The sequence below is a fragment of the Haliotis asinina genome, chromosome 14 (assembly GCF_037392515.1).
Source record: "Haliotis asinina isolate JCU_RB_2024 chromosome 14, JCU_Hal_asi_v2, whole genome shotgun sequence".
NCBI classification, from domain to species: Eukaryota; Metazoa; Mollusca; class Gastropoda; order Lepetellida; family Haliotidae; genus Haliotis; species Haliotis asinina.
In genome coordinates this window covers 18,202,093-18,216,573 of record NC_090293.1, presented here as the reverse complement: position 1 = coordinate 18,216,573, position 14,481 = coordinate 18,202,093, and the positions used below count along the sequence as shown (strand labels likewise).

General features: G+C 36.2%; 2 protein-coding genes across 3 annotated transcripts in view; one reads left to right on the top strand and one right to left on the bottom strand.

Annotated features, from left to right (window-relative positions):
* LOC137260968 (B-cell CLL/lymphoma 9 protein-like) overlaps positions 1-14,311 on the bottom strand; it is a 136,618-nt gene extending 122,307 nt beyond the window's left edge. For both annotated transcript variants that reach the window (XM_067798554.1, XM_067798555.1), the window contains exon 1: positions 14,204-14,311. In XM_067798554.1, coding sequence (XP_067654655.1) covers positions 14,204-14,228 — 25 coding nt within the window. In that variant the 5' untranslated portion in view covers positions 14,229-14,311. The remainder of the gene's footprint in view (positions 1-14,203) is intronic.
* The window catches only part of LOC137260975 (uncharacterized protein KIAA0930 homolog), a 225,905-nt gene that overhangs the window by 156,127 nt on the left and 55,297 nt on the right, over positions 1-14,481 (top strand). The window lies entirely within an intron of this gene.

The following is a 14,481-nucleotide window of genomic DNA, read 5'->3' as shown; positions in this document are numbered from 1 at the left end:
AACAGCTATCAAAATAGTTAAATAAAACGCTATCACATTGAATAACCTACGTATATGAAACCGTGTAAGCCTCCATAGTATAAAACTGGTCACATGCAAATTGTTGACATCAAAACCTATTATGAGTGCTTCGTTAAATATTTACTTCATTAAACAGTACCACTGTTTTCATGCATCCAATTTGGATTTACTAATCAAAAAATTCCCTTCACACAGTAATGTGAATACATACGTGAGACTTCATGCAGTCCACTGATGAACAACAATCAAGGTTCAAAAATGTACATCAAGGAAAGGGACCTTTATTAAGAGATGGAGGCTATTTTCCTTAAATGTCTGTCTAGTCGATGACTCCGGTCAGTTTGAAGCAAGAGGAGAGCAAACATTGCCCAGACATCTAAGATGCTGCAATCTGCCATGGAGCAGAGACTTGTGGGTTTTATGCCAGGTCTACGAAAGTGACAAGTTTCAAACCTGCATCACAATGGGCTTTTGAGCCACATTTGGCGGACATGCACTGAAGTAACTGGCATACTGCTGAAAGAAGCACCAAACTCACTCACTCACTCATAACTGCATGCAGACATACAACATACATGACATAGTGACACACACGGTCAAAAAGCTGTCTTCTGATTGTTGTAAAATTCTAAACTGTTTTGTTTAACATGTTCAGGAAGAAGAAAACTAAATGATGTGCAACAACTGAACAATTGAGGCTGAAAATGCTGAAGTTTAAACTTTTTTGATGAAATATTACTGCATTATTTACTCCAGATTATGGTAATAGTCTCAACACAAATTAAAGCTTGCTTTTTGAGAAAATATATTTGCAACCAATACAAGCTTTAATCGCAATTCCGAAAAAGCAGGCAGCTTTGAATCTTCATTTGCCATTTGCAAGTCCAGGAGGAAAGAAGTTTCAAAGCATTCTTTAAGAGATCAAGTACATGGAGAAATAATCAATAGCTTCAAAATGCATTTTCATCCTCGCTCTTCTTTTCAAAACAACATGGTGATCCAAGGGAGACAACTACATCTACTCTAAACTCTGCATGCTGTGAAAATGGCTAAGCTAGAACTACGCAAACTGTCAGAACCATACCAACATTAATCCCTCATTGTTTCAAAAAACAACATCCACTAAAAATGAAAATTCTATTTCTTATCAACAGTTATAAAGCAAAGACAACTGGACTATTAAATGGCCTTTGAAAATAAGTAAACTGTCGCATATAATGTCTACAACATAATTCATAACAAAAAAACAAACTTGGAGTGATATGAGTAATTTGGCAACAATAGAAACTCAACCTCATGAAAACACTGTAATTGTTCAAATGATCTACATTTGTCGTAAAATATATATCATAAAATGGGTAATTCCCAACACATCTGTTGATACAACAAATATAATTGAAGAAATAAAACATATGATAAGACTTTTGCTGTCGGTTAACATCTGTGTTACATAAACATTGAAATACAAAGGATTTCTGCTACCATGTGAACTAGAAGTCTAAATAAATAAATAAATAAATAAATAAATAAATAAATAAATAAATAAATAAATAAATAAATAAATAAATAAATAAATAAATAAATAAATTCAGATGAGGTTGACCTTCCAAGAGTTGCCAACAAAATAATCTACCATGTTAGTAATGTGTGCAAAATAAACTATGATCGAACTTCACCTGTCACGCCAAGACATCACGCCACTGCAAAAACACAAGATGGAATGGGGATGAAATATACACATAAAATGAAACTTGATGATGAATTGACAAAAAGTGCAGACTAAACAATGATATGTTCAAACATGAAATGAAATTATAACTGCTGTGGAAAATACATGAAACAAACACGCCAAAATTATCGCAGTTCCACCATTTTCAAACAAGACACAGTCATCAATCTCTCGGGCATTATCTCCAATTTCAGTCTAAATCCACACTTGTTGCAATGGAAACACGAAAAATATTTTATTAAGAATAGCCAACCTACCAAAGGCACTAAAACACCACCAGATCTATCTAGTTTGGTGAAGAAATATTGAATGGTTTTAAAGTTCTGCTACAGAAAAGATAAATGAGCATGGACAGGGTGCATTTTAATACCAACCCCACGCAAAATGCTTTGCAGGGGATAAAAATGGGTGTACAACACATGTCAGATTGACAGTGCTGAAGAGGCATAATACCTGTGAGTGTGAAAAAAGGGGTGTGTGCATGACACCCATGTCACAAAGCAATTTGGCTGAGAAGGCAAAGCGCCAAGGAATGTTACACAACCCTGGCACCCCCTTGGATCTGACAGTGATAGACTCCTTGTAATGATCCCAATAAGTAGTTACAAAACAAATCAACATACATCCCCAATAATCATACTGTTTACATTTTAATCATTATTTTATTATTTTCCTGACATGATACTATTCAGGAGAGCAACATTTTAACATTAAATGTAGAAAAATAAATGTCTTAACAATAACTGAAATAAACAAAACATTTACGTTAATGAATAGTTTAGGGATGACTGTTCAGACTCTTGCCTTGTCAATGGAGAGTGAATCACGTCATGGCAAAATCAGCAGCAGTCTCATTGGTGAAGCAATTTCAGTTACATGGATTATCAATCAGATTCAGTTCATCAACACCTTCAAAGAGTCACATGTTGAGAAGCAAGGAAAAAGTACTATTTATGAGTTTGGTCACTTTGTACACCGTGGGCGCATCCAAGGGGTGAGAGGGTGTTCAGGAGATGAGGGACCTCCAACCCCCCCAAAATTCCTTGATCCACTCATGTCTCGCACAATCTCAGACAAACACCAATGCACATGACAAATGTGCCAATTCAGCAGAAAAGTAAAATTGGCCAAAAAAGACTTCATCAGAATTACATTTTTCTAGCACTTGTGACATTCATTGATAAATAAAATACATATTTGTTTTAATTAAATTCAGAACCATTACCACAACCCAACCTAATGGGGACTATCTGCTACTATATTTGACCTGACAGTGATCTGATCAAACACAAAATATACTGACGCTCTTTCAAACCTACACTGAAAACTACTGTAGCAAAAATGTATTTTATTCTTACAAATATGAGACAATTATATGCAACAATGTTATCCAACAGTCTGTTCAACCTACTTCCAGATGTACTGCTTAAATAATTTAAACTTGTAATTTGTTTTCGTCAATAAAGTTGATCACACACATGAAGTGTTTCAGTACGGAAGAACAGTATAGATATTTGTCACGTTCTTCATTATTCCAGTTACCATGGCAATCAAAACCCAGGAATGATTTGAACATTCTATAGAATATTCAGGATTATCAAAATTAATGTTACAAAACCTCTTTAGAAAATGTCAACTTGTATTTATGACAATAATGCACATATATAGCAGAATATACATTTTGATATATAACTATATCCCAGAAATAACACAAAGAGGAATATTAATGCAAGCATGGCGAGTTATGTGAACAATGAATTACAAAAATCTGAATGAAACACAAACAATTGTAAACCCTCTGCAAAGACATCACCAACAAAACACGGCTAAAAGCATGTACACCTAAAAAGAGGCTGTTGAAGAACACACAGGAACCAGGATCCCTCAAAATAACCTTTCAAATTTACAACTGTCATCCCTGCCAAACTGTACCCTAAATTACTAACACACATGATGTGGCATTGCCCCCATTCTTTCTGACCCCCCTCAAACAGCCCTCCAAATCTACACCACACCCCCTCCAAAACCCATTTAACACAGTCTCTTAAATTTACCCTCCTCAAACCTAACATAATCAAAGTATTTACCTTAGAGGATGTAAAAAGCTTATTTTCGAGCCCGCAGCATTGGGCTGCAAGTAGCATGGATACTCCTCCCTGTTCATGGAAGAATCCAGGGTATTTTCAACGCTCTATGCTTGTCTGCTTGCCTACCTCTGGTCTGAAGGCAGACTAGCTTGGGGGTCAGGTTACATTCGGATTCAAGAAAATTACACACAGATGTGGCTTCTTGCTATGGCCAGCCAATCTTATATATCATGATACTGTTGAGGGGCTAACTAGACTTGCCAGGGCTCTGTTAGCATTGGAAGTCAATCTTCAGCATTGGAAGTCAATCTTCATAGTTTCACAGCCTTATTGTAAAAGGATGACTAGACTTGCCAGGGCTCTGTTAGCATTGGAAGTCAATGTTCAGTTTCACAGCATTATTGCTAAAGGATGACTAGACTTGCCAGGGCTTCAATAGCATAGAAAGCTGATATTCATTTTATCACAGTACTGTAAGGCGCAAACTAGACTTACAAAGCTCTGTTAACACTGAAAGTCAATATTCATTGCATCACAGTATTGTGGGGCTTTGTTAGCACTGAAAGCTGATATTCTTTGTATCATAGCATTGTTGAGGTGCTAGCTAGATTTACCATGGTTCTGGTAACATTAAAACCCAATATTCATTGCAGTAAGGTGTTAAAGGAGGATAACTGGTGGGTGACACTGAAAGCTAAGGATACGTGGCAAAGATAGCCAGTACATGTATTCATTATCAACAAACATCATGATACTGTTGAAACGTCCATCAAGACTTGCCAAAATTCTGTAACCAATAAATGGACAGTGTTCTACAACTAAGGCTTGCAAAGGCAATTAGCATTGGTGTCCATATATCATAACACTAGGAGAACTGTGAAAATCTAGGCCCTGGTTGACTCCTGTCATCATATCCCAATTGCATAGATCGATGCTCAGTGTCAATCACTGTATTTTATCGATTATTTACAGACCATCGTCATAAAGCTGAAGTATTGTAAAGTGAAGCCTTAAACAACCAACCAATCAACATATACAGGGATTGGGAAAGGCAGGGGCCATGGGCCATTTGGCACATCAGAATGAAAAATGGCCCATTAAATTTGGAAGTTTTTAATATTGATACAAGGGCAGTGGCCCATTCTAAATTTAGAAAAAGGCTAAAAATTCTGAAAATGGCCTATTGTCAAAGTTCTCTTTCCCAATCCCAGCATATACCAATTTTTTTTCTGTTTCTTGGTAAAGTATAGGAGTTCCAGACATAATTCTGCTACAATACCTTTGATCTTTCTAGAACATTGTTCAGCCTGTTAGTACTGAAAGTAGCTTCATCCCTGCCTACAGAATAAGCATCCAGCATATTTTGTATATTACTCTACAGGGTCTAGTTAATCTTCTCAAGACCTAAACGCATGAAATATAACTTAAGAGTTGTGCACACTGATAGTGATACTCATGACTTCCATCACTGGATTATCTGCTCCAGACTCTATTGTTTACAGCTGACACCTAGCTGCAGATTTAGCTACAAGCAACATCACATGGCAAACGAAGAAATTAATTTTTCTTAAAAACTTGAAATCAAGTGTATGCTTGTGCAAGTCTACTTTCGAAGTTTCACTTGGGGAGCATTTCTTAAATCCTGGCCACCCAGATCCTGAGTTAAATATCGGAATACTGATGTCAGAACAGGCACACAGTTGGAGCCTACATTCAGGTTATAAACACAACAGTGGCTTACAAAAAATTCCTCAAGATAATTTCTTACACTTGGTCAGAATCAGCTGTTGGTGAGAAATCTTGCCTTGATGTTCTTTTACATTGAATAAATCATGAAAATGTAGCCATATTATTACAGGTGTTGATATCAAGACTAAAATGTGACATGAAATTAAGTGTTGAATTACTTTGGATCTCAAAATTTTGTCCTCATTTATAGGTAAATGTGAAGAATGATAATTAAATGTAACTATCAGTGAACGACACCATCAAACTTCCAGTTACTGTTCCAAAAAGTTTCAACAACTATTGAGCAGTGTTTGCCTTTAATAACAAAAGTAAAAAGATCAAAGACACAGAGGATGGATGGTGTTATACCTGTTCGATCCCTGTGCATTAACAAGAACCAGGTTGGACATCGAACCATGTGAGATCCATTTAGTCCAGCACGTGATAACACTTCATTGGTGGTGGTTTTGTGACAAAATACCTGAGACTATCTGACTGAGAACTGTTTTGAAACATCAGTCGTTGCTGACATGGAAAAAAACAGATAAATATATCCAAGGCTCCTTTCTAAAGGCCATCTTAGTCACATTCCTGCTAAGATATAATAAATCATAACTCACATCAGATACAGTAAATTATAACTCACATAAGACATAATAAATTATAACTCACATAATAAATTATAACTCACATAAGATATAACAAATAATAACTCACATAATAAGAGTTGTCACACAATTTTGTCATACTGCTGAGGTCCAGGGCTAGTGGTGTTTCAATGATCAAAAATGCATTGAAAGAGGAATTAAAAATAATTATCAACTGTACAAAAAAACAGAAATAATCAGAATTTTGGTTTTTTTTGTATAACTCACTTAATGAAGTAAACTTAACATTACATTTGACAGATATTCACAAACATGGGCTTAACAGTGAAAAGCTACCAGCATTGTATTTATTTTTTTGTATTCATCACTATGGTAACTACTGCTGCAACCTCAAAGTAATGAGATATACTGATAAATATATGTTCTTGCATTCATGCATGTCATTGTATGAGAGTAAATAGTAATAAAAAATTAATAAGAAAAAAGGATAAAATGGGTGATTACATTACAAATGTATGTATATCAATTATGATCAATAATTGTTCACCATAAGTCTCATGATAGTCAACAGTGGATTTGGTTCCCAATAGTGTTAGGAATCAGAACCGTAGAACCATGACAATCGTAAGTCTGTGTTAAACTAAGGGAGTTACGATCATCTTAGATTCGATATCGCTTTGTGGAAAGGGAGCCTAGTCCTAAGATTTCTTAACTGTATTGTGCTTGTTTAATTCCAAACCCTGAAAGACTTAGAACAGTTTCAAAATGTTTCTTGTAAATTTGAAAGAAGACGTAAATTTCTTAAATTTCACATACACTGTGATTCAATGTAGACAGCAGGACGGCGATGTATCGTAAGGCTGTCATACATCATGTGGAAGTCTAGACTTGCTGAGGTTCCTGAAGATGAGCCCTAGTTTGTTCTTTTTCCTATCTTTGGTGAGACATCAATATTGTGAGGCAAATATCAATCAAATAAATAAATATCAGATTCAAAATATAAAAACCAATCAACACATTTTACATCGAAGGCGGGTAAAATCAATACAAGGACTACTGACAAAAACAAAACTTTAAATATGTGTTAGAAGCTACTTATGAATACAGACATAACTGTGTGTAATCTTTGTGTAAAATCACAGTTTACTCCATCACATAAGTCCTGTGAACATATCACACAATTTTCATGCCAGTGAGCATGGTGAGTGAGTTTAGTTTTACGCTGCACTCAACAATATTCCAGCTATATAGCATGATCTGAAAATTATTGTGTCTGGACCATACAATCTAGTGATCAACAGCAAGAACATCAATCTTGGCAAATGGGAACTGGTGACAGTGTTAAGAATGTCAGCGAGTGTGACAACCCGATCACGTAAGTCGCTTCTTACAACAATCACAGACGCCTTTTGTGGCAAGCATGGGTTGCTGAAGACAAATTCTACCCTGGGTCATTTTTCATATTATTCAGTAATATTTCCCATTAATGATATTTACACTTATTAATCATTCTAATCTGTCGTACATATTGGGCATGTTCCGACCAGCCAGCCAGCCAAGCACAGAAGACTGAATACAATCTTGAATGCAGCCAACAAAGATTTTTTTCAGAAGTCAAAAATAACTGAATTTTACAAAACTAAACTGTAATCACATTTGGAAAGAGATATTCCAAGACTTAATATAGTTACTGCAGTTTCCAACTTTGCAGAGCAATCCCCATTGTTCAGTCAAAAAATGGAAGTGGAGTCCTATCAGAGGAAGGGTAATAGAGCTAATCATGTGAAACTTATTGGAACACAGTTTTATTCAGTAAAATTTATACTGACAGACCCAGAATGTCAAGTATTAAGGAGTTCTTCATGCCTGGACACTGTTTCATAAATCCAAGTAAAAGACAAATTATCTTTATTATATTTCTTCAAAAATTCTTTGAAATATCCTCCAATTCACTTTTGACTAATTTGACATTTCAGTAAAATTGATCAAGTTAAATCAGTTTTATTTTTTATGTGAAAGGCCATGACTCATCACATACTGCCCTCAATAAGTCATGCTATATTTAACACTCATTATCACAATATCATTCAATGTTTAATTTGTGGTAGCATGGAAAAAACTTCACCAATGATACCAGCCTAAAATACAGTTCACCCTGGTGGTCAAATTAATCACCTCTCTCAGAACTAAAACTACACATTTTATCAAAGCAAAAATACATTAGTAAAGAATCACAAACCAACAGAAGTCTAATTAGGAAACAAATACATATTTTAAAATACTGATACCAAAATCTTGATATCACCACCAAGTAATTTATACTAAAAAATAAATAAAATACTCTTCAACTTGACAAAACCAACTGATCAAACCTAACCCAAACAACCTGGAACAGTTTCCCTGATCTATCACAAGGTGCTCCAAGACTCCAGTAGGATGTTACACTAGTCACTAGCTATGGACTAACTCCTCTTGGGTCATGTATAACATACATATTAGCTTCGTTACAATGACCGATATGGAATAATCCTCCGTATCTTATACTAATAGACATTTACACTACAATTAATGGTCGAACCTGTTCACACCAAGAATCTTTCAATGTAAATTGACAGAAAAAGTTTCAAGACAAATTGCTCTACCATTTCTCATGCGCTTCAATTTCTACATCGATTTTCCAATCCCAGAAAGGTCAATGTAGCGGGAGATTTTCGAACTGTTGCCTCAAAGTCATATCTGATTCGTACCAATGTAGTTTTAAATGTCGTTCGGCTGTATATGATATTGCTAATTCATACCAAAATGTCTGGAATATATTATCAGTCTGCAATCTCTCAAATTGTTTAAGCATTTACGCCAACAACTTTGACAGTTTGGGGTGAAATATAGAGCAGTTTTGAAATAAATCAAATAATCATTGTCTTTTAGCAGTGTTGCGGTATTGATGCAAAAACAATCTAAAATGGTGGCCTCTAAACCAAAGCTTTGCAACTAGAAAAATTCATTTCGATCTTGTGGACTCGGCTAGTAACCATCTATTGACTTCATAATGTGCACAAAATGATGAGCTCCACCAGCTTCAAGATAGGACAGATGGTACAATGTTACAATCCAACCCATGCTAGACAGAACAATCCCTCTAATATTCCATGGTCAATGAATCATTTTCTGATAGATCCACCCGCAGAGTGACCTTTATGCTGCTTTTAGAAATATTCCAGCAATATTGCAGTGGAGGACACGAGACATGTTCAAGTTCTTTCTGAGACAGAGGTAATCAAAAAAAAAGGATCAACCAATCAAAACTCAATTGTCTGTTTCATCTAATCCAAACAATCCAATTTCTAAATCCTCTTTGAGACATGTTCATCATTGCTACCACAAATAAGGAACATTCTTAAACACAATCTGTGTGAGTGACTGAGTTTAGTTTTATCTCACTTTTGGCAATAGTACAACAATAACATGGCGGGGGACAAGAGAAACGGGACACACATATTGTACCCATGTAATTAATGAAACCCAGGTCTTCAACGTGACGAGTGAACACTCTATCCACTAGGCTACCCCAATCTATGTAACATGAAATCTTAGACAAAGACAATACTTCTAGATTCTGATATCAAAGCAATATTCCTTCCTTGCTTATTTATCGGCATTTGATTCCTGATAAGTAGGACTGAATAAGTAGCAATTTCCTAAACTCTGTCCACAGGATAGTGGAAAGTCCTTTTGTCTAGACCGTCATATTTCGGTCTGCAGTATCCGGTAGTCCTGGGAATGGAATGGCATTTCATCATTAATCAGTGCTCATAATCAGTGCGCTCTACCCACTCACTAGCTTGGCATTAGTCTTCTAGTCTGCCCACTACCTACTTCAATACATCAGGGCCTGCTTGCACAAAGCGACCTTAGCCCTACAGCTCTCTTAAGCCAATATTGGAGAATGGGAGCTACAATCATTATAGCGCTAAGATCGCTTTGTGCAAGTGGGCCCATGAGAATATTTTTGACAGTATTTTAAAACTGGCAGGATATGAAATGTGTGCTATCCACCAAGTAATGACTTTCCTTCTTAGAGTGAGTGAACGGAGCGGAGTGGAGTTTTAAGCCCAAATCAGCAATATTTCAGCTATTCGGCAGTGGTCTGTAAACAATCAAGTCTTGACCAGACAATCCATTGACCAACAACATGAGCAGTGATGTGCACAATTATGAACCGATGACATGTGTCAACCATGTCAGCAAGCCTGACCACCCGATTCCGTTAGTCACTTCTTACGACAAGCACAGTTGCCTTTTATGGCAAGCATGGGTTACTGAAGGTCTTCACAGGTCCCTTCTTAAATCTTTTAACTTTGAATCAGTTCTTTGAATATATTGATATACACTTGAGACATGCAGAAGGGAGGTTTGTGTTGTTTCACTGTATTGTGGATTTCTTTATCTACCAGTATGTATATCGTGAGTCCCTGTACAGTGTAGATTGGGTACTGGCTTGTGAGCACCAACTTGGGTCATCTCAAGGTGACATCTTATTAAACCCCTATGAGATAAACTGGTCGACCTTCCACTAATGCCAGATAGTAAAAACAATCTATTTACAAATATCTTTATCCTGTTATCAACACATGTAGTGTCAAACAAATGTTGTTTTATGCTGAGGACAAATATGATCACACATTCAAAACTTGATTTTCATTTTGCATCTTGTCTTCAATCACCTCAAATGAAAAGTTAAAAGCATTCCATTGTAGTGTGTCTTTGCTGTTTCAAAGTCTCTCAAAATAACAAAGTACAACTTTAAATATCATAACATTAACAATATTTTGAGCATCAATAAACATTATAACCAACATCTTATTATCATAATAGTGACGTTATCTCAATATGGAGTAAGGGAGGCAACTCTTCTAATCATTTGCAATAGCCATGGAAATTTCTATGGAATATCAATTGAAACATGAGATTTCAAATGTGAAAATATATCATTTGATTTTACTTATCAGGATCACCCATATTGTCATAGTAACTCAAAAATTATTTTATATGTTCATTGTCTTTTTGCTCACATGAGACAAATCTTCTCAAATATAAATTAATTAGATTTTAGATCTATTAAATACAAAATAAAATTTTGCTAATAATTCAAACACATTACACACCACACCCTCATAAAACAAATCCATTAACCTGATAATATACATAATTCTTTTAACAATATTAACGGTAATGAGATAAAACATACAAAATGACAATATAACTACATACATAGAAGAGGACAGAACTGACCAAATATAAATTCTGATTTGGAATCAGTTCACTCACTATCCCATCCTTTTCTCCACATCGAAATAAATCATTAACCTCTGGTCATCGATTGTGGGCATTTCTAGCCATTTCGATCAGCAGGCTTCCAAACACTGCCACAGACGATGTTGCAATATTTTTGGCTGCGTCGGCAATATCTTGGCCGTCACTAGGGAGGTGTGCACAGCCTCATACCACACGGTGGCTGCGGATTAATAGACTGCTCTTCTACCGACTTAATCAATAAAGGGCCCCGAAGTTGACCCATTTAGTCAAGGAGAGACAGCCAAGTGGAGTACACAATTCCACAAGAAAATTTACTTATATGGACTTTATCTACACCTATTCAGGTCAAAACATACTAATAAGCTATTTCATCTCACGAATGACCAACACCATTTTCAAGGCACTATCTCTACCAAATATCTAAAATGAAAAATTATCAAAAAATCTATAGCATATTTAAATTGATTGTTTTAAGTAGCTGTAAATAACAATACTATTGCTGATGAGCAAGCAATAATTACTCACACTAACGCGTGTTTATTACTCAGTATATTGATGAGAACCCTTTAATGGATCATGTGGGCAAACAGCAACAGTGTAATTATTCCTTCTACATTACTTACAATAAATGTCTTTCTTGTATTATGTTCTGCATCAACATGATCAATACAATAATCAAATGGTGATACAAAGCATTATAACTACTCATGCCAATTTTCTAACCAAGCTGCCATATGATAACGAGTATGATTGGTTGTTTAGTTGTTTTATGCCGTACTCAACAATATTAAGTATTATATGATGGTGGTCTGGACATAATCACGCCTGGACAGGACAATCCAGTGATCAGCAGCATGAGCATTGATCCAAGCACTTGGGATATGACATGTCAACAAAGTCAGCAATAACGGTTTGGTGCTATATTACATTTATATCCCAGTGTGTGATACCAGGTAATTTACCCATGATCACAAGATCCTTACATGTCTAGGGGAAACTGTTTGCACACCAAATTCCAGCACCCTGGACAACTCGCACTCACCACTTCAGCTCAGCCATGCCTATGCACCCATCTATTTACAACAGTAACCCCTGTCCAATAATATTTATTTCCAATCCATTCCTCATCCCTATCACAGCCTTATCACCCCTTACTCAACCCATTCTAGACATGAAATAAATACATTGACGGCATCCTCTCAGAGCAATATCTATTCAACCTCATATCTAACATATTTCTGGGAGCATGTGTTTTTCTAATATGGACCCCACCCCTCACTAAGGAATTCACATCATTAGGATTAGCACCCTATCTGAATTACTTAAAACCAGAAATATTTCTATTTTGAACATAACTGACGACAATTACAAAAAACGTACACGTTTCATCACATGTACCGATTGCTCACAAAATTCTTCACATGTATGTTAGTGGCAAACTTTGGATACCGGTCAAGTTTGGACTTTGACATGACTACACCATTCACTGTGGGGTATGCGACAGAGTGGTACTTGTTTCCCAAGAGGAACCAAAAGATACACGCAAACCTTACTTTTATAGCAACAACCAGGACTGTACCATTTATGAGCAGAGGTGACAGGATGTGCTAATAACAGACAACACTTGATCCTCCCATAAAGAGTTGGTATGTGTAGGGTTATGTACGCATGTGCAGCAATGTAAACATCGCGCTGGCGACAGAATGCTACGCCAACAAAAAACGTAACTCAGCAACAGAATATTATGAACCTCCAAGACAAAACTGCCAGCAAAGATGGTGTGCTGTAATATGTGTAGATCTATATTTAACAAAAAAAATCAACCCTGAACATTCAGTTGTGTCGACTATAGCATATTTACAATGGTTAACCATTACTCATGCTTTTCACCTGCAAGACTGTGTAACAATGATTGGTTTTAATATAGGATTGGTTTGGATCTTACATCCTCCACTGACAATCTAAACATTTCCAAATGTCAAAATATTCATAGATGCTGGTATGGGTGTATTCACATCCTGTATGAGCAATCTGAGTGAGCATGACATTTTGCACCTGAACTACTAAGTGGAATTTAATCAGAAACATTGCAAAATTAAATAATAACATAAAATCAGTTTGGGTGATGGAATTCCGACAGTGTATGACTCAAAGTAGAGTCATGACTGATTCATCTGTATTGACTATAATATTTTACGTTTTGAAGTCGCTGGTGTAAACATAAAACAGTTTAATGATTAACAACAAACAAATTAATTATAACAGTGATGACGGAGATAAGGGGTTAACTATGTTTTCAATAAGACTGTGTTTTTCCACAGAACTATTTTAGCTACGACGTCCATATACCTGGTATCCTGTTGACAGACCGGAATATCTCTAAATTGCTGTAATTAACACGCAAACTGTACTGGTATAAAACTAGTAAACGATCAGTGCACACACCAATATGGAAGCAGACAATCGATCTAATACTGCCAAATGTGGGGTATAATATTATTTATCAAACAGACGCCATTGGTGCGTGGTATTTTGTATATATCACCCCACACGTGCGAACAGCGCTGAGAACAACATACTTGAAGCACGCTAGCCTTTGAGCTGTATATAGAGCGCGCTTCCGCGCATGTTAACATCGGTGTATTTAAATAATCAACAGAGATCTGCGGGTGAGGTTCACAAGTCAGCAAAACAATTCTTTTTCCTAACCCTACCTTGACTTTTACTCTTCCTGGGCATAACGCTTCGTAGTCTGTCGATTTTTTTGGTCACGTTCACCCTCCCAAAGACTGCGTGACCTCCATGTTGAACGATGGAGCAAATATAGTCACGTGACTGAATCTCTGAAGTGGATTGGCTGTAATCTTCAACGTGTAAATTGGCGGTAAAACAAAGCTGCACAAAAGTAGCAAGTAGCATTGCCCCGGGGGCACTGTTATCAGCCCAAGGATTGCATTTAATAGCTTTTGTTTAGTCAAGGCCGCACTTACTC